This window comes from Staurois parvus, unplaced genomic scaffold (genome assembly GCF_062004578.1).
Source record: "Staurois parvus isolate SC_StPar_1 unplaced genomic scaffold, SC_StPar_1.0 ptg000575l, whole genome shotgun sequence".
In the NCBI taxonomy this organism is placed as follows: domain Eukaryota; kingdom Metazoa; phylum Chordata; class Amphibia; order Anura; family Ranidae; genus Staurois; species Staurois parvus.
The window spans coordinates 670242-698126 of record NW_028318371.1 but is presented as its reverse complement, the minus strand read 5'-3'; the positions used below and the strand labels follow the sequence as shown (position 1 = coordinate 698126).

Below are 27885 nucleotides of genomic sequence, written 5' to 3'. Positions count from 1 at the left end.
TTATTAATTTTGCACATACCACCATAGTAGCTCACAAGTACACTTTATTATAATTTAATGCTAAATAACCCCCCCCCACACCCCAAATCTTGCCTTGTTGGGTGTGGAAGTGATGGAGGACACTCTCCTCGGCTGAGATCTACCAGATCTACCGATTGAAGAAATATATTATCTCTACAAACGGTGTCATCCTATGAACCAGATTCACATTGCTCAGCAGATTTCACCAGATTCAGGTCAGATTTCCTGTCATATGATCATTTTACACGTCTCCTGACCCCCCAGAGATCTTTACCCGACCTTCTATTACTGATAAACCAGCATGGAGGGGCTCAGTGAAGGTGGTGGTGAAGGTGTGGAGGTGTCTGATGGGGTCACACAGATCATAAAAGGACAGCTGCCCGGCCTCATAATCCACATAGATCCTGACTCTATCAGGGGGGGTATCGGGAGATATGCGGATTGATTTATCATCATGTAATAGATCACACTCACTGTTATACTTCCACAATCCCCAGGACTTGTTATTACTTCCAATCCATGACTGCCCTCCTCCCCTCTCTATACTGGGATAACACATCCCAACTCTGCAATGTTCTCCCTCACTGACATCCACTTCCCAGTAATGTCGCCCCGAGGAAAAACTCCGACTGCTTAATACCTGGCTACAGAACTGAAATCTCTCTGGTGTTTCTGGACGATTCTGCTCTATATCTGACCATACATACATTTCCCCCTTTTATCATATCAGATATCCCTGTGTGTAATGTGTGTGAGATTCCAGCCACATCCAGATCCCCTCCATCATGGAGGAGTCTATCATGTCTCTCTCTGTCCTCATCATCTCCCTCCTCAGTATCACACAAGTCCCCTGTGTCTGATTCCTGGAGGACAGTCAGGGGGTCGGTCATGTTACACAGCTCCTCAATGTCCCCCATCTTCCTGGACAGATCCTTCTTCTTTATCTCCAGTTGATGGATCATCTCAGACAATGGACATGAAAGCCGCTCTTCCTGGCTGGCGATCTCCCTCAGGACTCTCTTCTCCAGGTCCTCCAGTTGTCTCCTGAGCTCTATGAACAGGGCAGTGACTCTCTCTGTTAGGATGAGAGAAGGAGAAGAAGCGCCTCTAAGTGCAGCATAACACTTTAATGAAGATGAGAAGTAGGAACCCTACCATGTATGAGGTACAAGTAATGCATGAAATAAAGTGGTGTGGTGTAACATGGGACAGGAGGGGGTTGTCATCGGTGTCACTGAGCTGTCATCGGTAACAATGTGTCAGCGTTCCGCTGGAGCAGCGTGGTGGCTGGAGGGGGACAGCTGTGGAGCCGGCCGGCGTCCACGTCCTCCTCAAAGCTGGGAGGAACGCACATTGGAACGCAGCGATGACGTGGGCGTGATGATGTCAGTTACCCAAGGTGCACTGCGACGCATTTCGGAGCATGCGCTGGCCTGGAGAAGCGGAAGTGCGCTACTTTATCAACCAGGGGGAAGTGGGAGTCCGATAGTTGTATATATACGGAGTTAATCCTCAGAGGGGCTGATTGGCAATTAATTAACCAATTGTTTCAGCAATAATGTGATTATACCATTGTTGTAAGGTGACACTGTGTGGTTAAAAGAGTACGGGAAGAGAATTAAAATTGTAAATGGATGAAAAAATAAGAAGTTATTAATAATGAAAATAAAATGGTATGGGAAAAAATGAAACAGGAAAATGGAAAATAGAGGAAATGAAAAGAAAAGAAAAAGGAAAAAAGACATTTGGTTATCAATATTTATAAAATGTGAATAAAAATAGAAATGGCCAAAATGAAAAATAATAATGTAAAATCAAATGCGTGTATATGTGTATATATATATACTGTATATATATATATATATATGTGTAAAAAATAAAATATATAAAATGTTTATATATATATATATATATATATATATATATATGTTAAAAAATATATATACATAAAAAAATTATAAAATAAAATTAAAATACATGAAATATAAATACATTGGGGAATTAAAAAATAATAAACTGTAAAATTAAAAAATTACAAAATTTAAAAAATAATCAATGAAATACAAAAATGAAAAAAAAATAATTAAAATTAATATAAATTAACTGAAAATTAAAAAATAAGAATTAAAATAAAAAATATAAATATATATATAAAATTAGATATGTTGCACACAATGGTGTATGCTTGGTGAAATGGCTCATAAATTTAGCTAGTGGCATAGGATGTGAAGATCACCTTGCAACAGCGGTATATAAAATAATTAGGTGAGTAAAAAATGCAGTATAACCATGGTAACGGTAATGATGATAATTAGAGATGAGCGAATTATTCAAAAATTCGGTTCGGCTGATTCGCTGAATTCGCGGAATAAATTCGCTTCGAGCCGAATATATTCGCTGCGAATTTAACTTATAAAAGGGTGTTTCTAGGCTTCAGAGAGCCTTTATATTAGTGCAGAACACTGTACCTTTAATTTAAATGCCCTTGGAGTCTGCTGGGGAAGAGAAATAATACTGTCAGTCAGTATGACATGCAGATGAGTGCCGTCGATCTTAGAATCACCGCACACTTCACTCATTTGGGCAGTCACGGGGCCAAAACCAGAGTGTGGAGCCACAGTGTGGCGGTGGAGGCAGCAGCAATGGGAGGCCATACAGCACCCTATGACAAAATGGAACCCACCAGCAGTGTGAGGAGACCTGAAAGTGGCACATGGCAGAGTGTGGCGATGGAGACAGCAGCAATGGGAGGCCGTACAGGGACCCATGACACACTCTGGACCTGGCAGCAGCATGAGGAGGCGGTACAGGGGCCCATGACAGATTACGGGCCTGGCAGCAGCATGAGGAGTCGGTACGGGGGCCCATGGCAGATTACGGGCCTGGCAGCAGCATGAGGAGGCGGTACAGGGGCCCATGGCAGAGTGGCGGAGCGTAAGCAGCTAAAATTGAAGGCCATACAGAGGCCTATGTTAAAAAGTCCCCCCAGCAGCAGCGTGGGGAGACGACTATCAAGAGTCCAATGGCAGAGTGGCGGAGCAGAAGCAGCTTCAATTGAAGGCCATACACAGGCCTAGGTTTAAAAGTCCCTCACAGTTAATTCCAATAACGAACTCTACTCCTCCGTGCAATCTACTTACGAGACCCTGGGCAGGTCTGGGTCCAATTTGTGGTAGAGACTGGTTTTGTTCAGCCATGCTTGAGCGAGTAATAACAGGTCTGTGCTGCCCTTTGGTGTCTGGCTTAATGCGCACAACACTGAACGTCCCAGCGTTTGTCAACGATTTGCCGTTAAGTGATGCAAACCCGCTGAACCACGTTCATGAGGAGCCGCTACAGGGGGCCATGAATCAGTATGGACCTGGCAGCAGCGTGAGCAGACGACAGAGGCACATGGCGCAGGGTGGCGGTGTAGGCAGCATTATTCTGAAGCCATACACAGGCCTAGGTTAAAAAGCGGAAGCCGTCAGCAGCGTGAGCAGACGACAGAGACACATGGCGCAGGGTGGCGGTGGATGCAGCAGTATTCGGAAGCCAAACACAGGCCTCGGTTAAAAAGCGGAAGCCGTCAGCAGCGTGAGCAGACGACAGAGGCACATGGCGCAGGGTGGCGGTGGAGGCAGCAGCAATGGAAGGCCATACAGCACCCTATCACAAAATGGAACCCACCAACAGTGTAAGGAGACCTGAAAGTGGCACATGGCAGAGTCTGGCGATGAAGTCAGCAGCAATGGGAGGCCGTACAGGGACCCATGACACACTCTGGACCTGGCAGCAGCAAGAGGAGGCGGTACAGGGGCCCATGGCAGAGTGGCGAAGCGTAAGCAGCTTAAATTGAAGGCCATACACAGGCCTAGGTTAAAAAGTCCCCCCAGCAGCAGTGTGGGGAGACGACTATCAAGAGTCCAATGGCAGAGTGGCGGAGCGGAAGCAGCTTCAATTGAAGGCCATACACAGGCCTAGGTTAAAAAGTCCCCCCAGCAGCAGTGTGGGGAGACGACTATCAAGAGTCCAATGGCTGAGTGGCGATCCGGGAAGTCAGCGTTGTGATTGCAGATGCAATGCAGAGATTCTATGAGGTGATGCCGTGGGTGCGAAGAAGATCATATACCGTCGTACTTCCATCCATAAGACGGAACAACCTGCGAACCGGGAGCTTTATTGCCCTGACCCGCTGAGCAGCTTCTGGGATACCCAAGAGGCCCATGGCAGAGTGGCGGAGCGTAAGCAGCTTCAATTAAAGGCCATACAGAGGCCTATGTTAAAAAGTCCCCCCAGCAGCAGCGTGGGGAGACGACTATCAAGAGTCCAATGGCAGAGTGGCGGAGCAGAAGCAGCTTCAATTGAAGGCCATACACAGGCCTAGGTTAAAAAGTCCCCCCAGCAGCAGTGTGGGGAGACGACTATCAAGAGTCCAATGGCTGAGTGGCGATCCGGGAAGTCAGCGTTGTGATTGCAGATGCAATGCAGAAATTTTATGAGGTAATGCCGTGGGTGCGAAGAAGATCATATACCGTCGTACTTCCATCCATAAGACGGAACAACCTGCGAACCGGGAGCTTTATTGCCCTGACCCGCTGAGCAGCTTCTGGGATACCCAAGAGTTTGGCTTCTGTGGGGAATATGGTTGAAAACTGAAACTTAAAGGCATGTTGACGGAAGGGCACCAGTGTCAGTGCTCCGGAGGGAATATAGCTTCAAAGCTGACACTTAAAGGTATATCGACGGTCAGAGACCACAGGAAGTGGAGCTTGCGTCTTAAATCGACTGAATGTGGCAGACGTGAAACGTCTACGGGCCGTATATGAAACGGGTTGTTCCTCTTTCTGAAATAAGTGTTGGAAATGGCCATTCTTTTTGGTGTGGCGTTTTGTCTATTTAATTCCGATAACGGACTCTACTCCTCCGTGCAATCTAGTTACGAGACCCTGGGCAGGTCTGGGTCCAATTTGTGGTAGAGACTGGTTTTGTTCAGCCATGCTTGAGCGAGTAATAACAGGTCTGTGCTGCCCTTTGGTGTTTGGCTTAATGCGCACAACACTGAATGTCCCAGCATTTGTCAACGATTTGCCGTTAAGTGATGCAAACCCGCTGAACCACGTTCATGACGAGCCGGTACAGGGGGCCATGAATCAGTATGGACCTGGCAGCAGTGTGAGGAGACCCGAAAGTGGCACATGGCGCAGGGTGGCGGTGGAGGCAGCAGTATTCGGAAGACATACACAGGACTAGTTTAAAAAGCGGAAGCCGTCAGCAGCGTGAGCAGACGACAGAGACACATGGCGCAGGGTGGCGGTGGAGGCAGCAGTATTCGGAAGCCATACACAGGCCTAGGTTTAAAACTGGAACCCAGCAGCGTGAGCAGACGACAAAGACGCACATGGCAGAGGATGGATCTGGCAGCAGTATGAGAAGGCGGTACAGGGGCCCGTGGCACAGTGTGGTGATGGGGGCTACAGCAACTGGATGCCAGAAAGTGGCCGATAGGGCTATATACTGCATGGAATTATAAAGTTGTAAAGACAACGGCTTATAAGGCTATACACACTATAACAATCATGACTTGATTGACCATTGGCCTATAAGGCTATACACAGCATGAATATCATGACTTATTCTGAGAGTGGTTTGGAAGGCTATATACAAAAAGTAATTCATGAGCTGTCCGGACAGCGGACAATAAGTACATATATACATATCAATTCATCAGCTGTCCAGCCAGCGGCCTCAAAGGCGACACATATAGAAAGCAATTCATGAGCTGTTCAGACAGCGGCCTCTAAGGCGACAGATATACAAAGCAATTCCCGAGGTGTTCAGGGAGCGGCCTGAACGGCTAGGTTATTACTAAATATATTTTTGTAGCCAAACATTGGCCTATAAATAGATGTCTACACAGTGACAAAAAATTATGTCGCCAGACAGCGGCCCCTAAGGCGACAGATATACAAAGCAATTCCCGCGAGCGCACAGGGCCCACAGTGTCTGAGGATGGACATTGGCGCAGAAAGGCAGAGACCAACTGTCAGGGATCCCCTCGATCCCCGCCGCGATGGTCCCGGCGCAGGCGCAGTGTGCCGCCCTGTGCAGGGACTCGAGCACTGGGTCCGGGCCGGCCGCGGCGTTCGAGTTCGCGCATGCGCAGTAGAAGCCGCGGCCGCCCGCTGGGCACCAATGGCAGCGCAGGGCGGGATATTTAAACGACCCTGAGCTGTCATTGAGTGCCTTCTGGTCTTACCTGTATCCTGTATCCGTGAACCTGTGTATTGTAAGTTGCTGACCCGGATTGTACCTGACCTTGCTGTATTTCTCCTGCCCAGACCCTTGCTTTGCCTGACCTCTCTCCTGAATGCCCCCTATTGGATTTGACCTGCTGTTGCTGACCTGGCGTGTGACCCGACTATTCTATGCCCGCTGCCTTGTACCTTGCCGTCCTCTCTGTTACCGACCCGGCCCGTCTGACCTTGCTCATCCATCCATCCATCCATCCCATGCAGTGGGGTCTGCTGACCTCCTCATATCAGACTCTTCCCCGTGGGAGCCCTTGGCGCATACCACTACCACTGACGGACGCACCCAGTAGCCACGACCTGGTCTCAGGGGGCTCCAAGTCCATCCCCACCATCAGGGGCCCTGGTGAACAAGCACCCTGGGACTTAGACTCCGTGCGCTGGGGACGCCTATTCAGTGGAGTGCTAGTGGTACCACCAGGCGGTCCCTTACAGTACCAGAAGGCCATGACTGAGTCTAGAGGAGGGCCCTCGCCGCTTGAGGAGATCTGCAGGCACCTGTCTAACTTGACGCAGGCCGTATCGGCCCTACAGGACAGATGTCAGCAGATTGAGAATCACTTCCAGACCTGCACTATATCCGTTTCTGCCCCACAGGCCGCGGTCCCCGCACCTCCGGCCGTAGCAGCCCCTGTACCGGTTTCTGGGGCATCCGCCCCACTCCCGGCGGCCGAACCCCGAGTACCCCTACCAGAACGGTTTCATGGGGACCGCACACGCTTCAGGTCATTCCGTGAGTCCTGTCTCCTCTATTTTGAGTTGCAACCACGAACCTTTGTGACTGAATCCGTGAAGGTGGGGTTCGTCATCTCCCTCCTGCAGGGTGAACCCCAAGACTGGGCCCACCGACTGCGGGGAAAAAATGACCCTCACCTTAGCTCGGTTGACTTTTTTTTTGACGCAATGGCCATCCTATACGATGACCCACAGCGGGCAGCTTCTGCTGAAGCTACTTTGTACACGCTCCGGCAAGGCAGCCGCGCGGCGGAGGAGTACGCGTCTGAATTTAGGCGCTGGATGGGGGACACACGTTGGAACGAGTTTGCTCTCCTGCATCAGTTCCGTATAGGCCTATCAGAAGGCCTGAAAGATGAGCTCGCCCGGGTGGAGGTGCCTGAGACTTTAGAGGACTTAATTGCACTGACTATTAAGATTGACCGTAGACTGCGGGAACGCAGGTTTGAGAGGTCCGGCCAGGGTCATGGAAATCCCTGGGGGCCATTTCAAGGGCCCAGTCAAGCACCTAGGCCAAACATCCAGAACCGGCCACCTGGAGATATCCCTGAACCTATGCAACTCGGCCTGGCGTGGCCTAAACTACCTCCAGAGGAACATCAGCGCAGACGATCCCAGAACCTGTGCCTCTACTGTGGCGAAGCTGGTCATATGGTACGATCCTGCCCGCAGAAACTGAGTAAGTGCACCTCTTCTTCCTTGTCCATTGGCAATGTTAGTCCATCCCAATACTTAGTGGTGCCCCTTTCCTTTCAGCTTCCGGAAAGGACCGTGGAAGTATCGGCCATAGTTGATTCGGGGGCATGCAGCTGCTTCCTGGACATTAATTTTGCTCACCAGCAGGGTATTCCTCTCCAATTGAAACAGAAGGGGTTCAATATTTATTTGGCTGACGGTTCCCGGATAAAATCAGGGGTGGTGAACCAGGAAACCCCCTCCATCGCCACTGTCATTGCCGGCCAGCACCAGGAACTGCTCCGCCTGGATGCTATAGCCTCACCCCTCTTCCCAGTCATTTTGGGGCTCCCATGGTTACGGGCCCATAACCCCCAAATTGACTGGGAGACCGGAGTAATTTCGTTCCCTTCTCCATACTGTCGGGTATACTGCCGCACTTCGGGCCCGGGGGTCCCCCAAATCCTCCTGTGCTCTGACGGGGAAGCTGAATTAAAACAGGTAATCCCGGCAGCCTACCATGAGTTTCTAGATGTGTTCAGCAAGCGGGGAGCCCCCCCACCGCCCTTATGACTGTCCCGTTGACCTGTTACCCGGTTCAGAAATTCCTTTTGGGCGAATCTTCCCCCTTTCGGAGCTCGAATTGGGAGCCCTGAAGGAGTATATCGAGGACAGCCTCCAGAAGGGGTTCATCCGCCCCTCCACTTCACCGGCGGGGGCGGGAATTTTCTTTGTTGAAAAAAAGGACAAAACCTTGAGGCCGTGTATCGATTACAGGGAGTTGAACAGGGTCACGATAAAGAACCGTTACCCACTGCCGTTAGTACCAGAATTATTCCAAAGTTTAAAAACAGCAGTGGTTTTTACAAAGCTGGATTTGAGGGGAGCATACAACTTGGTTCGCATAAGGGAGGGGGACGAGTGGAAGACGGCCTTCCGCACCCGCTTCGGCCATTTTGAATACTTGGTCATGCCGTTCGGGTTGTGTAATGCCCCGGCCACGTTTCAACACTTTGTGAATGATATTTTTAGGGACTTCCTGGACGTCTTTGTTATCGTCTATCTTGACGACATTTTGATTTTCTCCCCTTCCTTGGGGGAACACAGAATACATGTAGCAAGGGTATTGGGGCGATTACGGCAGCATGGGTTGTACGCCAAGGCAGAGAAATGTTGTTTCGAACAATCCAGCATTACTTTCTTGGGCCTGATCATCTCCACCGCGGGGGTCGCGATGGATCCCCAGAAAGTCGCTGCAATACTGGATTGGCCTGAACCCACGGACAGGAAAGGCGTCCAACGATTTATTGGTTTTGCAAATTTTTACCGAAAGTTCATCAAGAACTTCTCGGGTCTGGTCTCCCCCATTACTCAGCTAACCAAGCTGGGAACCCGGTTCAGATGGACACCTGAAGCTCAGGAAGCTTTTGAAGCCTTGAAGAAGTTGTTCACCTCGGCACCCATTTTGGGTCACCCAGACGCTGCCTTGCCCTACATCCTGGAAGTGGATGCATCGGAGAATGCGGTAGGTTCCATTCTCTCCCAGCGGAAGGGCACCAAGGAATTGCTCCATCCTGTAGCTTTCTTCTCACGGAAGCTTACCCCAGCAGAGAAGAATTATGATATCGGTGATCGAGAGCTACTGGCGATCAAAACGGCATTAGAGGAATGGAGGTACCTGCTGGAAGGTGCTGTGCACCCCATCTTAATTTTTACTGATCACAAAAACCTAGAATATCTGAGAACCGCCAAGCGTCTACGCCCGCGACAAGCAAGATGGGCACTATTCTTTTCTAGATTCAACTTCCACATTACGTACCGGCCTGGATCAAAGAACACTAAGCCAGATGCGTTATCACGTATGTACGAGGACGCCAAGGAGACCCCAGTACCCGACACCATCTTGTCCTCGGGAAACTTCTTGGCCCTTCAGTCGGACCTTCGTGCCAAGATAATGGAGGCATCCACAACCGTCTCTACCCCAGCCGGAGGGCTCCTCCAGAACAAGGGGGGACTCCTATGGAGGGAAGATCGGATTGTGGTGCCGGAGGAAGCCCGAACTCTGGTCTTGGGCCATTGCCATGACCACCCGATGGCGGGGCACTTTGGCCCAGAAAAGACCCTGGAACTTCTCCGACGCTCCTTCTGGTGGCCGGACATGGCTAAAGATTGTAAGGGCTATGTAAGGTCCTGTATCACCTGCCAAAAGAATAAGCCTTCCAGAAACAAAGTTTGGGGTCTGCTGCGACCCTTACCGATTCCTGAACGGCCTTGGCAAAAGATATCGTTAGACTTTATAGTCGAGCTTCCGCCATCACTAGACCACACGGCAATCCTGGTGGTCGTAGACCGCTTGTCCAAGATGGCCCACTTCATCCCGTTGAAGAAAACCCCCTCGGCAGCCGAGACTGCGCGAGTTTTCATTCGTGAGATAGTAAGGCTGCATGGGGTCCCCGAAGACATTGTCTCAGACCGAGGGGTCCAGTTCACGTCAAGATTTTGGAGGGCACTGTGCAAGGCCCTGGACATCAAATTGTCCCTTTCCTCTGCATTCCACCCTCAAACTAACGGTCAAACCGAAAGGACCAATCAGACCCTGGAGCAATACTTGAGATGCTACACTTCATTTACTCAAGATGACTGGATGCCACTTCTCCCCCTAGCGGAATTCGCATACAACAATGCCCGTCACTCAGCGACGGGCCAGTCCCCGTTCTTTGCCAACTATGGTTTTCACCCTGTCTTCCTCCCGGATTTGGTCCCGGAATGCCCAGTACCAGCATCGCAAGACGTAGTAACGTTTTTCTCCACGAACAATAAGAAGCTTCAAGAGGCCATCAGTCGGGCCCAGGAAGACTACAGGAAGGCATTCAACAGGAAACGGAGGGGAGATCTTGTGTTGCGGCCTGGGGAGAAGGTTTGGCTAGCGACGTCCAATTTAAAGATGCTTTGTCCATCGAAGAAATTGGGACCCAAGTTTATAGGCCCCTTCTGCATTAAACGGATGGTCAACGAAGCGGCCTACGAACTCGTCCTTCCTGACACACTCGAAATCCACCTAGTCTTCCATGTGTCCCTGCTGAAGCCAGTAATCCCAGATGCCTTCCCTGACCGAGAATCTAGACCCCCGGAAGCCATAACGGTCGAGGGTGAAGAGGAATTTGAGGTGGAATCAATCCTGAAGTGCCGAAGGAGGGGGGGCCAGGCCCAATTCCTAATCAAATGGAAGGGCTATGGCCCTGAGGACAATTCCTGGGAACCAGCCCAGAATGTCCATGCACCTAGACTTGTCCGGAGGTTCTTTCGCGATCACCCGTGGTGGAGAGATCGGGTGGGCATCCGGAGGTTGCCCGTAGGGGGGGGGCAATGTCAGGGATCCCCTCGATCCCCGCCGCGATGGTCCCGGTGCAGGCGCAGTGTGCCGCCCTGTGCAGGGACTCGAGCACTGGGTCCGGGCCGGCCGCAGCGTTCGAGTTCGCGCATGCGCAGTAGAAGCCGCGGCCACCCGCTGGGCACCAATGGCAGCGCAGGGCGGGATATTTAAACGACCCTGAGCTGTCATTGAGTGCCTTCTGGTCTTACCTGTATCCTGTATCCGTGAACCTGTGTATTGTAAGTTGCTGACCCGGATTGTACCTGACCTTGCTGTATTTCTCCTGCCCAGACCCTTGCTTTGCCTGACCTCTCTCCTGAATGCCCCCTATTGGATTTGACCTGCTGTTGCTGACCTGGCGTGTGACCCGACTATTCTATGCCCGCTGCCTTGTACCTTGCCGTCCTCTCTGTTACCGACCCGGCCCGTCTGACCTTGCTCATCCATCCATCCATCCCGTGCAGTGGGGTCTGCTGACCTCCTCATATCAGACTCTTCCCCGTGGGAGCCCTTGGCGCATACCACTACCACTGACGGACGCACCCAGTAGCCACGACCTGGTCTCAGGGGGCTCCAAGTCCATCCCCACCATCAGGGGCCCTGGTGAACAAGCACCCTAGGACTTAGACTCTGTGCGCTGGGGACACCTATTCAGTGGAGTGCTAGTGGTACCGCCAGGCGGTCCCTTACACCAACTGACTACATAGGTGGTTTTTATAGTACTTTATTTTGGCCTCCCTCTCAGCAGGTGTGAAAAAGGCCACCATTTTTGAACGGTAGCGAGGGTCCAACAAGGTGGACAGCCAAAAGTCATCCCTCTGTCTGATGGTTATTATTCGGCTGTCGCTACGCAAGCAACCGAGCATGCTATGGGCCATTTGTGCCAAGGAATGCGAGGGACTCCCTGCCTCCATCTCCACAGCATACTGCCACGGTGCGTCTGGGTCCTCTGTCTCCTCCTCCTCCTCTACCAGATGCTCCTGCTCCTCCACTCCTGTCCGCTGAGTGGAAAAACCACCCATTTCATTCAATAATTCCTGAGCACCAATGTCCTCCTCTACCTCCTCCTCTTCTTCCTGTCCTGCCCCCACAGGGGTCATGTGGCGTTGAGATCTGTGCGCCACGTCTACCGCACCCTGACCAGCCATTGTTAACAGCATTTGTTCCAGGACGTGCAACAGAGGAATGACGTCATTCATCCCATAGTCCTGCCGACTCACGAATAGCGTGGCCTCCTCAAAGGGCCTGAGCAAGCGGCAGGTGTCACGCATGAGCTGCCAATGGCTGACATCTAAGTTACACAGGGGAGTACCTTTATCCGCTTGTAACATCAGGAAATCGGTGATGGCCTTTCGCTGTTCGTAAAGGCGGTCTAACATATGTAGGGTTGAATTCCACCTTGTTGCAACGTCGCAGATCAGGCGATGCTGTGGAATTCCGTTCTGCCGCTGCAGCTCAAGGAGGGTGTGCTTTGCGGTGTAGGAATGGCTGAAATGCATGCAAAGTTTACGTGACATTTTAAGGATGTCTTGCAGTGGGATGGTGGATTTTAGGAACCGCTTGACAACCAGATTGAACACGTGAGCCATGCATGGCGCATGGCACAACCTTCCTTGATGCAGAGCAGACACCATGTTCTTTCGGTCAACATGGTTCCGATTTTCAGTTTGCGCGGAGACAGCCATCTGTCGATTTCTCTGTTCATTACACTCAGAAGTTCCTCCCCTGTGTGACTACGTTCGCCAAGGCATACCAGGTGCAGCACAGCGTGACACCGTTGCGCCCTGCACATGTGATATGCCGGTCGGGTAATGGGACTTGGCACGGGGGTGGCGGCTGAGGACACGGCGGAAGAAGAGGTGGTAGAGGCGGACATCTTTGCTGGACCAAGGACGTGCAAACGTGGAGGCAAAAGCGGCGTGACCTGTCCAAGTTGCTGGTGCGGCTGTGCCGGCACCACGTTCACCCAGTGGGCCGTAAATGACATGTACTGTCCCTGACCGTAGTTACAGCTCCACACGTCGGCGCTGCCGTGCACTTTGGCAGAGACCGACATGCTCAAAGACTGGCCCACCATCTCTTCTACATGTGAATGCAGGGCTGGCACTGCCTTTTTGGCGAAGAAATGCCGGCTTGGCACTCTCCACCGCGGCTTGGCACAAGCCATCATTTCTCGGAAAGGTGCTGAGTCCACCACTTGGAAAGGGAGGGACTGCAGCACCAGCAACTTGGACAGGAGGACGTTCAGCTTCTGCACCGTCGGGTGCGTGCTCGCAAACTGTTGTCTCTTGGAAACGGATTCCAAGAAAGACTGCTGACGGAATCCGTGAAGAGGAGTAGCAGGAGAAGGAGCATCTGAACGAGCGGAAGATGCCAACGAGCGACAACTCCCCTCAGTAGAGGTGTTGGAGCCTTGACTGGCTGATAAGAGGGCGATTGACGTCGGGTGACGGAGCAAGTAACGGAGCGGGTGATGGAGCGGGGGCTGGGGCAGGCAGAACCGCCGTATCTTTATCACGGTTTTCCCAGGCCACCGAATGGCGACGCTGCATATGCTGACGCAACGCTGTAGTCCCAACATTGGCCCCCTGGCCACGCTTGACTTTCTGGCCACATAGTCGACATACGGCTACGTTTACTTCCTCGGGCGGCTTGACGAAAAATTGCCACTCCGCCGAGTAGGAAACTTTGCCCCCGCTATTCCTCACTGGCTGACTGCTACTTCCTCCGTGCACACTGGCACCACTACTGGCCGTGGTGGTAGGCTGCAGTGGAGCTGGTGCTCTACTCCGTGGCCGTTTGGCTCCACTGACACTGCTGCGACTCTGCTGCCTCCTGGGCAACCCACCGACTGTTTTGCTCGCTGGCAAGCTGGCACCCTCTTCTCCTGATGATGCGGAAGCAATAGCCTGATGACGACGAGGCAGCCAAGTGCGATCAGCCTCATCATCATCAATTAGGGTCTCCGCGTCACTACTAGCCCCCTCGGCTGCGTCTGGGTCAGGAGACAGACCTGTCTCTAGACCGGCTACCGAGCCACTCTCCTCGCCAGTACTTCTTCGCCTGGCTGCTGAAGAGGCGGATGTCTCCCCCCGTTCCTGACCGCCCTCTGTTAGCTCTTCCTCACTGTACAGTGGAGCTGAGCCCACAGCATGCGATACTTCGCTTGGTGAGGGAACACCAAAGGACAGGGGCAGGTCGAGGACACGTCATTTCAGTGGGCTTGCTCTCGGGCCATGCCAACTAACGGTTGTGTCTGACGTACCCACCGACCGTTGGCTGTAGGTGTCAGAGGTGACCTGGGAAGAGGAAGACGACCGAGTCAACCAATCGATGACGGCAGGGTTGTCGGTGGAGACACGACCGCTGGATGACACCGGGAGCACTGGCCTCTGGCTGCGACTAGTGCTGCCTCGACCCCTTCCTCTGCTGCCACGTCTGCTCGCTCCTGAAACATTGCCTCCTCTGCCACTCCTCTGCGTGTTGTCTGACATACTCTTTAATTCAATAAGCACCCCAAAAATAAAAACGGATTTAACTCTTTGAACGTACAATAGTGGTTGTGAAGCAGAAAGTCAGTTTATTTAGCACAATCGGTCAATTGCAGCTTGCCGTTGGCTGTAAACTGTACGTTTATGTCACTGGAATGCACTAATCACCCAAAAAATATTACCGCCAGCCGGCGTGTAAATGGATTTAACTCTTTGAACGTACAATAGTGGTTGTGAAGCAGAAAGTCAGTTTATTGTACACAATCGGTCAATTGCAGCTTGCCGTTGGCTGGAAACTGTACGTTTGTGTCACTGGAATGCACTAATCACCCAAAAAATATTACCGCCAGCCGGCGTGTAAATGGATTTAACTCTTTGAACGTACAATAGTGGTTGTGAAGCAGAAAGTCAGTTTATTGTACACAATCGGTCAATTGCAGCTTGCCATTGGCTGTAAACTGTACGTTTATGTCACTGGAATGCACTAATCACCCAAAAAATATTACCGCCACCCGGCGTGTATATGGATTTAACTCTTTGAACGTACATTAGTGGTTGTGAAGCAGAAAGTCAGTTTATTTAGCACAATCGGTCAATTGCAGCTTGCCGTTGGCTGTAAACTGTACGTTTATGTCACTGGAATACACTAATCACCCAAAAAATATTACCGCCACCCGGCGTGTATATGGATCTAACTCTTTGAACGTACAATAGTGGTTGTGAAGCAGAAAGTCAGTTTATTGTACACAATCGGTCAATTGCAGCTTGCCGTTGGCTGGAAACTGTACATTTATGTCACTGGAATGCACTAATCACCCAAAAAATATTACCGCCAGCCGGCGTGTAAATGGATTTAACTCTTTGAACGTACAATAGTGGTTGTGAAGCAGAAAGTCAGTTTATTGTACACAATCGGTCAATTGCAGCTTGCCGTTGGCTGTAAACTGTACGTTTATGTCACTGGAATGCACTAATCACCCAAAAAATATTACCGCCACCCGGCGTGTATATGGATCTAACTCTTTGAACGTACAATAGTGGTTGTGAAGCAGAAAGTCAGTTTATTTAGCACAATCGGTCAATTGCAGCTTGCCGTTGGCTGGAAACTGTACATTTATGTCACTGGAATGCACTAATCACCCAAAAAATATTACCGCCAGCCGGCGTGTAAATGGATTTAACTCTTTGAACGTACAATAGTGGTTGTGAAGCAGAAAGTCAGTTTATTGTACACAATCGGTCAATTGCAGCTTGCCGTTGGCTGTAAACTGTACGTTTATGTCACTGGAATGCACTAATCACCCAAAAAATATTACCGCCACCCGGCGTGTATATGGATTTAACTCTTTGAACGTACATTAGTGGTTGTGAAGCAGAAAGTCAGTTTATTTAGCACAATCGGTCAATTGCAGCTTGCCGTTGGCTGGAAACTGTACGTTTATGTCACTGGAATGCACTAATCACCCAAAAAATATTACTGCCACCCGGCGTGTAAATGGATCTAACTCTTTGAACGTACAATAGTGGTTGTGAAGCAGAAAGTCAGTTTATTTAGCACAATCGGTCAATTGCAGCTTGCCGTTGGCTGGAAACTGTACGTTTAGGTCACTGGAATGCACTAATCACCCAAAAAATATTACCGCCAGCCGGCGTGTAAATGGATTTAACTCTTTGAACGTACAATAGTGGTTGTGAAGCAGAAAGTCAGTTTATTTAGCACAATCGGTCAATTGCAGCTTGCCGTTGGCTGGAAACTGTACGTTTATGTCACTGGAATGCACTAATCACCCAAAAAATATTACCGCCACCCGGCGTGTAAATGGATCTAACTCTTGAACGTACAATAGTGGTTGTGAAGCAGAAAGTCAGTTTATTTAGCACAATCGGTCAATTGCAGCTTGCCGTTGGCTGGAAACTGTACGTTTATGTCACTGGAATGCACTAATCACCCAAAAAATATTACCGCCACCCGGCGTGTAAATGGATCTAACTCTTTGAACGTACAATAGTGGTTGTGAAGCAGAAAGTCAGTTTATTTAGCACAATCAGTCAATTGCAGCTTGCCGTTGGCTGGAAACTGTACGTTTGTGTCACTGGAATGCACTAATCACCCAAAAAATATTACCGCCACCCGGCGTGTAAATGGATCTAACTCTTGAACGTACAATAGTGGTTGTGAAGCAGAAAGTCAGTTTATTTAGCACAATCGGTCAATTGCAGCTTGCCGTTGGCTGGAAACTGTACGTTTATGTCACTGGAATGCACTAATCACCCAAAAAATATTACCGCCACCCGGCGTGTAAATGGATCTAACTCTTTGAACGTACAATAGTGGTTGTGAAGCAGAAAGTCAGTTTATTTAGCACAATCGGTCAATTGCAGCTTGCCGTTGGCTGGAAACTGTACGTTTGTGTCACTGGAATGCACTAATCACCCAAAAAATATTACCGCCACCCGGCGTGTAAATGGATCTAACTCTTTGAACGTACAATAGTGGTTGTGAAGCAGAAAGTCAGTTTATTTAGCACAATCGGTCAATTGCAGCTTGCCGTTGGCTGGAAACTGTACGTTTATGTCACTGGAATACACTAATCACCCAAAAAATATTACCGCCACCCGGCGTGTATATGGATCTAACTCTTTGAACGTACAATTGTGGTTGTGAAGCAGAAAGTCAGTTTATTTAGCACAATCGGTCAATTGCAGCTTGCCGTTGGCTGGAAACTGTACATTTATGTCACTGGAATGCACTAATCACCCAAAAAATATTTCCGCCAGCCGGCGTGTAAATGGATTTAACTCTTTGAACGTACAATAGTGGTTGTGAAGCAGAAAGTCAGTTTATTGTACACAATCGGTCAATTGCAGCTTGCCGTTGGCTGTAAACTGTACGTTTATGTCACTGGAATGCACTAATCACCCAAAAAATATTACCGCCACCCGGCGTGTATATGGATTTAACTCTTTGAACGTACATTAGTGGTTGTGAAGCAGAAAGTCAGTTTATTTAGCACAATCGGTCAATTGCAGCTTGCCGTTGGCTGGAAACTGTACGTTTATGTCACTGGAATGCACTAATCACCCAAAAAATATTACCGCCACCCGGCGTGTAAATGGATCTAACTCTTTGAACGTACAATAGTGGTTGTGAAGCAGAAAGTCAGTTTATTTAGCACAATCGGTCAATTGCAGCTTGCCGTTGGCTGGAAACTGTACGTTTATGTCACTGGAATGCACTAATCACCCAAAAAATATTACTGCCACCCGGCGTGTAAATGGATTTAACTCTTTGAACATACAATAGTGGTTGTGAAGCAGAAAGTCAGTTTATTTAGCACAATCGGTCAATTGCAGCTTGCCGTTGGCTGGAAACTGTACGTTTCTGTCACTGGAATGCACTAATCACCCAAAAAATATTACCGCCACCCGGCGTGTAAATGGATTTAACTCTTTGAACGTACAATAGTGGTTGTGAAGCAGAAAGTCAGTTTATTGTACACAATCGGTCAATTGCAGCTTGCCGTTGGCTGGAAACTGTACGTTTATGTCACTGGAATGCACTAATCACCCAAAAAATATTACCGCCACCCGGCGTGTATATGGATTTAACTCTTTGAACGTACAATAGTGGTTGTGAAGCAGAAAGTCAGTTTATTTAGCACAATCGGTCAATTGCAGCTTGCCGTTGGCTGGAAACTGTACGTTTATGTCACTGGAATGCACTAATCACCCAAAAAATATTACCGCCACCCGGCGTGTAAATGGATCTAACTCTTTGAACGTACAATAGTGGTTGTGAAGCAGAAAGTCAGTTTATTGTACACAATCGGTCAATTGCAGCTTGCCGTTGGCTGTAAACTGTACGTTTATGTCACTGGAATGCACTAATCACCCAAAAAATATTACCGCCACCCGGCGTGTAAATGGATCTAACTCTTTGAACGTACAATAGTGGTTGTGAAGCAGAAAGTCAGTTTATTTAGCACAATCGGTCAATTGCAGCTTGCCGTTGGCTGGAAACTGTACGTTTATGTCACTGGAATGCACTAATCACCCAAAAAATATTACCGCCAGCCGGCGTGTAAATGGATTTAACTCTTTGAACGTACAATAGTGGTTGTGAAGCAGAAAGTCAGTTTATTGTACACAATCGGTCAATTGCAGCTTGCCGTTGGCTGGAAACTGTACGTTTCTGTCACTGGAATGCACTAATCACCCAAAAAATATTACCGCCACCCGGCGTGTATATGGATTTAACTCTTTGAACGTACAATAGTGGTTGTGAAGCAGAAAGTCAGTTTATTTAGCACAATCGGTCAATTGCAGCTTGCCATTGGCTGGAAACTGTACGTTTCTGTCACTGGAATGCACTAATCACCCAAAAAATATTACCGCCACCCGGCGTGTAAATGGATTTAACTCTTTGAACGTACAATAGTGGTTGTGAAGCAGAAAGTCAGTTTATTTAGCACAATCGGTCAATTGCAGCTTGCCGTTGGCTGGAAACTGTACGTTTAGGTCACTGGAATGCACTAATCACCCAAAAAATATTACCGCCAGCCGGCGTGTAAATGGATTTAACTCTTTGAACGTACAATAGTGGTTGTGAAGCAGAAAGTCAGTTTATTTAGCACAATCGGTCAATTGCAGCTTGCCGTTGGCTGCAAACTGTACGTTTATGTCACTGGAATGCACTAATCACCCAAAAAATATTACCGCCACCCGGCGTGTATATGGATTTAACTCTTTGAACGTACAATAGTGGTTGTGAAGCAGAAAGTCAGTTTATTTAGCACAATCGGTCAATTGCAGCTTGCCGTTGGCTGGAAACTGTACGTTTATGTCACTGGAATGCACTAATCACCCAAAAAATATTACCGCCAGCCGGCATGTAAATGGATCTAACTCTTTGAACGTACAATAGTGGTTGTGAAGCAGAAAGTCAGTTTATTGTACACAATCGGTCAATTGCAGCTTGCCGTTGGCTGGAAACTGTACGTTTCTGTCACTGGAATGCACTAATCACCCGAAAAATATTACCGCCAGCTGGCGTGTAAATGGATTTAACTCTTTGAACGTACAATAGTGGTTGTGAAGCAGAAAGTCAGTTTATTTAGCACAATCGGTCAATTGCAGCTTGCCGTTGGCTGGAAACTGTACGTTTAGGTCACTGGAATGCACTAATCACCCAAAAAATATTACCGCCACCCGGCGTGTATATGGATTTAACTCTTTGAAAGTACAATAGTGGTTGTGAAGCAGAAAGTCAGTTTATTTAGCACAATCGGTCAATTGCAGCTTGCCGTTGGCTGGAAACTGTACGTTTCTGTCACTGGAATGCACTAATCACCCAAAAAATATTACCGCCACCCGGCGTGTAAATGGATTTAACTCTTTGAACGTACAATAGTGGTTGTGAAGCAGAAAGTCCGTTTATTTAGCACAATCGGTCAATTGCAGCTTGCCGTTGGCTGGAAACTGTACGTTTATGTCACTGGAATGCACTAATCACCCAAAAAATATTACCGCCACCCGGCGTGTAAATGGATCTAACTCTTTGAACGTACAATAGTGGTTGTGAAGCAGAAAGTCAGTTTATTTAGCACAATCGGTCAATTGCAGCTTGCCGTTGGCTGGAAACTGTACGTTTATGTCACTGGAATGCACTAATCACCCAAAAAATATTACCGCCACCCGGCGTGTAAATGGATTTAACTCTTTGAACGTACAATAGTGGTTGTGAAGCAGAAAGTCAGTTTATTTAGCACAATCGGTCAATTGCAGCTTGCTGTTGGCTGGAAACTGTACGTTTAGGTCACTGGAATGCACTAATCACCCAAAAAATATTACCGCCACCCGGCGTGTAAATGGATTTAACTCTTTGAACGTACAATAGTGGTTGTGAAGCAGAAAGTCAGTTTATTTAGCACAATCGGTCAATTGCAGCTTGCCATTGGCTGGAAACTGTACGTTTCTGTCACTGGAATGCACTAATCACCCAAAAAATATTACCGCCACCCGGCGTGTAAATGGATTTAACTCTTTGAACGTACAATAGTGGTTGTGAAGCAGAAAGTCAGTTTATTTAGCACAATCGGTCAATTGCAGCTTGCCGTTGGCTGGAAACTGTACGTTTAGGTCACTGGAATGCACTAATCACCCAAAAAATATTACCGCCACCCGGCGTGTAAATGGATTTAACTCTTTGAACGTACAATAGTGGTTGTGAAGCAGAAAGTCAGTTTATTTAGCACAATCGGTCAATTGCAGCTTGCCGTTGGCTGGAAACTGTACGTTTAGGTCACTGGAATGCACTAATCACCCAAAAAATATTACCGCCAGCCGGCGTGTAAATGGATTTAACTCTTTGAACGTACAATAGTGGTTGTGAAGCAGAAAGTCAGTTTATTGTACACAATCGGTCAATTGCAGCTTGCCGTTGGCTGGAAACTGTACGTTTCTGTCACTGGAATGCACTAATCACCCAAAAAATATTACCGCCACCCGGCGTGTAAATGGATTTAACTCTTTGAACGTACAATAGTGGTTGTGAAGCAGAAAGTCAGTTTATTTAGCACAATCGGTCAATTGCAGCTTGCCGTTGGCTGGAAACTGTACGTTTATGTCACTGGAATGCACTAATCACCCAAAAAATATTACCGCCACCCGGCGTGTAAATGGATCTAACTCTTTGATCGTACAATAGTGGTTGTGAAGCAGAAAGTCAGTTTATTTAGCACAATCGGTCAATTGCAGCTTGCCGTTGGCTGGAAACTGTACGTTTATGTCACTGGAATGCACTAATCACCCAAAAAATATTACCGCCACCCGGCGTGTATATGGATTTAACTCTTTGAACGTACAATAGTGGTTGTGAAGCAGAAAGTCAGTTTATTTAGCACAATCGGTCAATTGCAGCTTGCCGTTGGCTGGAAACTGTACGTTTATGTCACTGGAATGCACTAATCACCCAAAAAATATTACCGCCACCCGGCGTGTAAATGGATCTAACTCTTTGAACGTACAATAGTGGTTGTGAAGCAGAAAGTCAGTTTATTGTACACAATCGGTCAATTGCAGCTTGCCGTTGGCTGGAAACTGTACGTTTATGTCACTGGAATGCACTAATCACCCAAAAAATATTACCGCCAGCCGGCGTGTATATGGATTTAACTCTTTGAACGTACAATAGTGGTTGTGAAGCAGAAAGTCAGTTTATTTAGCACAATCGGTCAATCGCAGCTTGCCGTTGGCTGGAAACTGTACGTTTATGTCACTGGAATGCACTAATCACCCAAAAAATATTACCGCCAGCCGGCGTGTAAATTGATCTAACACTTTGAACGTACAATAGTGGTTGTGAAGCAGAAAGTCAGTTTATTGTACACAATCGGTCAATTGCAGCTTGCCGTTGGCTGGAAACTGTACGTTTCTGTCACTGGAATGCACTAATCACCCAAAAAATATTACCGCCAGCCGGCGTGTAAATGGATCTAACTCTTTGAACGTACAATAGTGGTTGTGAAGCAGAAAGTCAGTTTATTTTGCATAATCGGCAAACTGCAGCACCAACTGTGCACGACAGCCACCAAAAAAAAAAAGGGTGTATGTCACTTTAAATTTTCGATTCTTTGATAGCTGTGGCCCTAAGTAACGATTCTGTGTCCCTGAGTAACGATTCTGTGTCCCTGAGTAACGATTCTGTGTCCCTGAGTAACGATTCTGTGGCCCTAAAGTCTCTTTGGCCCTAACTCTGTCCCTTAATACAGACAGGTCTGTCTCTCTTGAATGACCGGAGGCTAATGGAGAATTCTAAGATGGCCGCGATTTATAGTGCTGGCTGGCTGCTTATTGGCTAATGCGATCACATGTCATGAATGCATTATGGGTCAGCGACCAGGTCTGTTTTTCTTTAGCTCAGGTAAGACGTTTCTGATGTTGTTTGTTGTTCAGGAGCGGCTTGACAAGAGGAATACGACATTTGAAGCCCATGTCCAGGATCCGTCTGTGTGTGGTGGCTCTTGATGCACTGACTCCAGCCTCAGTCCACTCCTTGTGAAAGTCCCCAACACTTTTGAATGGCCTTTTCCTGACAATCCTCTCCAGGCTGCGGTCATCCCTGCTGCTTGTGCACCTTTTTCTTCCACACTTTTCCCTTCCACATAACTTTCTATTAATGTGCTTTGATACAGCACTTTGGGAACATCCAACTTCTTTTGCAATTCCCTTTTGAGGCTTTCCCTCCTTATGGAGGGTGTCAATGATGGTTTTCTGCACAACTGTCAGGTCAGCAGTCTTTCCCATGATTGTGATTCCTACTGAACCAGACTGAGAGACCATTTAAAGGCTCAGGAACCCTTTGCAGGTGTTATGGCTTAATTATCTGATTAGAGTGGGACACTTTGAGCCGAGAATATTCCACCTTTTCACAATATTCTCATTTTCTGAGATTGTGGATTTGGGGTTTTCATGAGCTGTAAGCCATAATCATCACAATGATGACAAATCTCTGCTTGAACTATCTTGCTTTGCATGTAATGAGTCTATCTCATATATTAGTTTCACCTTTTAAGTCGCATTACTGAAATAAATGAACTTTTGCACGATATTCTAATTTTTTGAGTTTCACCTGTAGAATAAATGACAATATTACAAATATGAAAAGAAAAATAAAAGTATTATTATTATACTAAATTTATGGCGTCAACAGTTTGCTCAGCGCTTTACAATATAACGGAGACAATACAGTTCAATACAAGAGGGATTTGAGGGCCCTGCTCCTTGGATCTTACAATCTAGGAGGGAGGGGCTAGTGGTACAAAAGGTAGTAACTGTGGGGTATGGACTGCTTGGAAAACTGGAAGATTCCAGTATTAGCTGAGGGCACGATAGGCTTCCCTGAAGAGATAGGTTTTCAGAGATTGCCTAAAAGTGAGAAGAGTAGGTGATAGTCTGATAAATTGGGGTAGAGAGTTCCAGAGGATGGGAGAAGCTCTGGAGAAGTCCTGGAGACAAGGGAGCTAGAGAGTAGGCGGTCTTGCGAGGAGTGGAGTGTGCGGTTTGGGTGATATTTAGAGACAAGATTGGTGATGTAATTTGGGGCAGAGTTATAAATGGCTTTATATGTTATTGTTAATGTTTTGAATTTTATCCGTTGGGCAATGGTAAACCAGTGGAGGGATTGGCAGAGAGGGGTGGAGGACACTGAATGGAGGTCAGTGGAGGGATTGGCAGAGAGGGGTGGAGGACGCTGAATGGAGGTCAGTGGAGGGATTGGCAGAGAGGGGTGGAGGACATTGAGTGGAGACCAGTGGAGGGATTGGCAGAGAGGGGTGGCAGATACAGAACGGTTAGTAAGGTGGATGAGTCTTGCAGCAGCATTCATGATAGATTGAAGAGGGGATAGCCTGCGATGAGGTCGGCCAATGAGGAGGGAGTTACAATAGTCGAGGCGAGATATAACAAGGGAGTGAATAAGTTACTTAGTGGTTTTCGAGGTTAGGAACGGGCGTATCTTGGAGATGTTGTGGAGGTGCAGTCTCCAAGATTTGGACAGTGATTGGATTTGGGGCTGAAAGGACAGATGGGAGTCCAGGATTACACCTAGTACCCTGGCATGAGGGGAGGGACTGATGGTTGTGTTACTGATCTTGATGGAGAAGTCAGTGGGTGTGGTGGGGGCTGGGGGGAATACTAAGAGCTCAGTTTTGGAAAGATTGAGTTTGAGGAAGTGGAGTCACATCCATGCCGATATGTCACTTAGTAGGTTAGTAATGCGAGAGGAGACTGAAGGGGTGAGGTGAGGGGTAGAAAGATAGATTTGTGTGTCATCAGCATAGAGATGGTACTTAAAGCCATGGGAGTTTATCAAGTGACCAAGAGAGGAGGTGTAGATGAAGAGAAGGGGTCCAAGGACAGAACCTTGAGGGACCCCTACAGAAAGAGGGAGTAAAGAGGAGGAGGCAGCGTTATAGGTAACACTGAAGGAGCGCTGTGATAGGTAGGAGGAGAACCAGGAGAAAGCAGAGTCTCTGAGACCAAGAGAGTGGAGTTTTTTTAGGAGGGGATGGTCAACCGTATCAAAAGCCGCAGAGAGGTCAAGTAGTAAGAGTACGGAGTAGTGGTCATTGGTTGGGATGAGTAGGGAGTAGTGGCCATTCGTTGGGATGAGTACGGAGTAGTGGCCATTGGTTTTAACACTTAGTAGATCATCAGTGAGTTTTAGTAGGGCAGTTTCAGTGGAGTGTAATGAGCGAAAGCCATACTGTAAAGGGTCAAGAACGTTGTTGTCGGTGAGGTGGGAGCTCAGGTGATTGTAGACTAAGTGTTCTAGGAGTTTAGAGGTAAATGGCAGCAGGGAGTTGGGTCTTAAGTTGTTCAGGTTGGTGGGGTCCAGGGAGGGCTTTTTAAGTATGGGAGTGACGTGCGCATGCTTTAGAGGGGAGGGGAAGGCACCTGTAGAGGGGGAGAGATTGAAGATGTGAGTGAGGGAGCATAGGATGGAAGAAGAGGGTGATCGTAGTAGTTGTGAGGGGACAGGGTCCAGGGGACAGGTAGTGAGACGGGCTTCTGAGAAAACCTCAGTGACCTCTCCAGTAGTAGCAAGGTCAAAAGAGATAAGTTTTGAGGGAGGTTTAGTATAAGGTATGCTAAGTGGGATGGATGTCTGTGCAGTGGTGATGCCCCTACAAATTGCGTCAATCTTGTTTTTGAAATGATTTGCAGTCTCATGAGCAGTGAGTGAGGTACTGGGTGGGGGTGTAGGTGGAGCAAGTAGAGCGTTAAAAGTAGAAAAGAGACGACGAGGACTGGATGACAAGGTATTAATAAGGTAATAATAATATATATATAAATGTAGGTACGGGGAATGGAATTATTAATTATTTATGAAGCAGCGGGGGGATGATGGATAGATATGATCACGAAGTTGTGGTAGGGGGACCATATAATCTGGGACGGAGTTGGGAAAATGCAAAAACTGGAAAAAATAATAATTAGAAGAATTAGAATATAAATACAAAATTATAAATAAAAAATTGTTAGACCTGTTAGACCAGCTGATTTTTCTTGTACTTTTCCCTTACGTTCCTGCAGACTCTGGACTCTTTTCTCCGTCTTCTCTGTCTCTGTCATCAGTTTCTGCAGAACGTTTCTCAGTTTCTGTTTCTTCTTCTCAGAAGCCTCATCCAGAGTCTCCACCTTGTGTCCCTGGTGTTCTCCAGCCAAACTGCAGGACACACAGATACAGGCGGCATCTGCAGCACAGTAATATTCAAGAAGTTTCCTATGGATGGCACATTTTCTGTTCTCCATGGAAGTGGTGGGCTCAGTTAGGACATGTTCTGGTGACTTGCTGTGGATTCTCAGGTGATTATCACACAGAGAAGCTTCACACATCAGACAGGATCTAACAGCGGGTACAGGAGAGTGAATGCAGTAAGTACAGAAGATTCCAGTCTTCTTCTCATCTGGCTGAGTAGACCCGAAGGTCTCCACTATGTTACGTAGTGCTATGTTCCTGTGCAATGCAGGCCGATCCTGGAACTCTTCTCTGCACCGAGGACAGGAATAACTTCCAGACCCCTCCTGTGTATCCAACGATCGATCAATACAGACCCGGCAGAAGTTGTGTCCACATCTCAGGTTTACAGGATCGGTATAAATGTTCAGACAGATGGAACAGTCCAGCTCCTCTCTCAGATCAGCAGATGCCATCGCTGACAGCAGGAGAGAGAAATTAAATGAAAAAGTCTCCGACACGGAAAATCTAAAGGTCGTCTCACATTTCTCAGCACAGGGCGGGGCTGAGCTGGTGTTGCAGTTTTATCTTCAGGAAGTTTGTGGATAAAGAAAATGTTTATAAATTAAAGGGATATATTCCGACATTTGTGATCTGATCTGTTTTTTTTATACATCATATTGATTTTAAATTGTAAATTACATCTGCAGACAAGACATAAAACTGGGTTATATACCGCAGCGTGAAATGCTATTGGCATGCTTCTGTTTGTTGTATTTTGTGTTTAAGGCTGAGTTCACACACAAACGCACAGGAGTCGCTTGATTTCCCCCACCAACGCCCCGAAAGCAGGTTGCAGAACATATTGCATTTGCTTGAATCAGATCGCATGGGTATGAACATCCTTCCGATCCGATTCCAGCGTGGTAAAAAAAAAAGGTGCCTACACCTTTTCCATGTGGATGTGGTGCGATATGAGCCGTACAAAATGATGGGCTGAAATTGCCCCGCACAGAATGGCATGTGATTTGCACAGGAATGTGGTGCGATTTCTGGGTGAATATCATACGATGTGGTGAATCACATCAGTGTGAACCCAGCCTCAGAGAAAATCATTTCCAAAGTTAAAAGAAACCCGTCCTGAGCGATATATGGACGGTGTTACTGGTGACCTTCTTTTAGAAAATTTTGGTGAGAAAATTCATTCAAAAATACTTGTTCTAAAAAAGTGTTGTAGTCAGAAAGCTGCATGACAACCAGGCAACTAATATTTGAATGCTAGAGGTCCTCAATGGCAGCTTTCTGCTTCTCTTTAAGACCTGGTTCACACTAATGTGGTGCATGAAATGCAGCGAATCCTGTATGTTTCCCGCACCGCATTGCAATCGCACGTCGTCCATGTGATCTGGTGTGGGTGTCAATTTTAAATTAATGACATCCTGAAACAGATCGCAAAATGCAGTGTGATTGCCAGAAATCGGATCACATGGGTGTGAACCATGCAATGTGAATCAGGTGCTGGAAAAAAGGGTCCGCACAGACATTGCATGTGATATGCACAGGAATAGGGGAGGGGGGCTCCGCCTGGAAAAGTATGAAGCCCAAAGTTGGGCTTTAACAATGCTGCCAATGGGTTTCTATGTTGTGATGCCTGTAATAACTCTAATTACCCTCCAAGTTATTTTGCCCCCCTCTTTTGGAGCCCCTCAAATTATACAAAGGGTTTTGACTCCTGACAAACTCCAACCTAAATTAAATTTTAAAACCCCAACATTGCACAAAATGAAAAATTCACAGAAAAAGCGGGAATAGTAAAATAAAGACATTATAGATAAACCCTTCCGTGCCATGGCCAAAACCAACAACACCCAAAATGTCTATTTAGATGAATAAAGTATCTACCACTTAACTGCTATAATAAAAACAACTACAGTATGTGAAGACCACGGACAACCAAAATCCTCAACTTATAAAGCACTAGTGATCAATGAAAAAATACAGTATATACATGTATTCAAACATTATATATTAAAATAAACAACACAATAAAATGTGAGACAT

At 47.6% G+C, this 27885-nt stretch overlaps 1 protein-coding gene and 1 long non-coding RNA gene across 2 annotated transcripts in view; one reads left to right on the top strand and one right to left on the bottom strand.

Moving 5' to 3' along the window:
* LOC149450295 (uncharacterized) overlaps positions 1-27885 on the top strand; it is a 1099640-nt gene that overhangs the window by 910287 nt on the left and 161468 nt on the right. The window lies entirely within an intron of this gene.
* LOC149450297 (E3 ubiquitin/ISG15 ligase TRIM25-like) lies at positions 219-26300 on the bottom strand. The gene is made up of 3 exons (XM_089691961.1): positions 25631-26300; positions 752-1096; positions 219-717 (listed from the first exon to the last, which is right to left on the bottom strand). The coding sequence occupies exons 1-3, from the start codon at positions 26298-26300 to the stop codon at positions 263-265; spliced, it is 1470 nt and encodes a 489-aa protein (XP_089548087.1). The 3' UTR covers positions 219-262.

What these genes read in the sequence shown, in the direction of transcription:
- LOC149450297 (XM_089691961.1), bottom strand. Translation starts at nt 26,300, where the DNA reads ATGGCATCTGCTGATCTGAGAGAGGAGCTGGACTGTTCCATCTGTCTG. An exon ending in AAAATCAGCTGGTCTAACAG is followed by an intron (nt 1,097 to 25,630) that starts GTCTAACAATTT and finishes TCATCCTAACAG; the next exon opens with AGAGAGTCACTGCCCTGTTC. An exon ending in CACATTACACACAGGGATAT is followed by an intron (nt 718 to 751) that starts CTGATATGATAA and finishes TGTATGTATGGT; the next exon opens with CAGATATAGAGCAGAATCGT.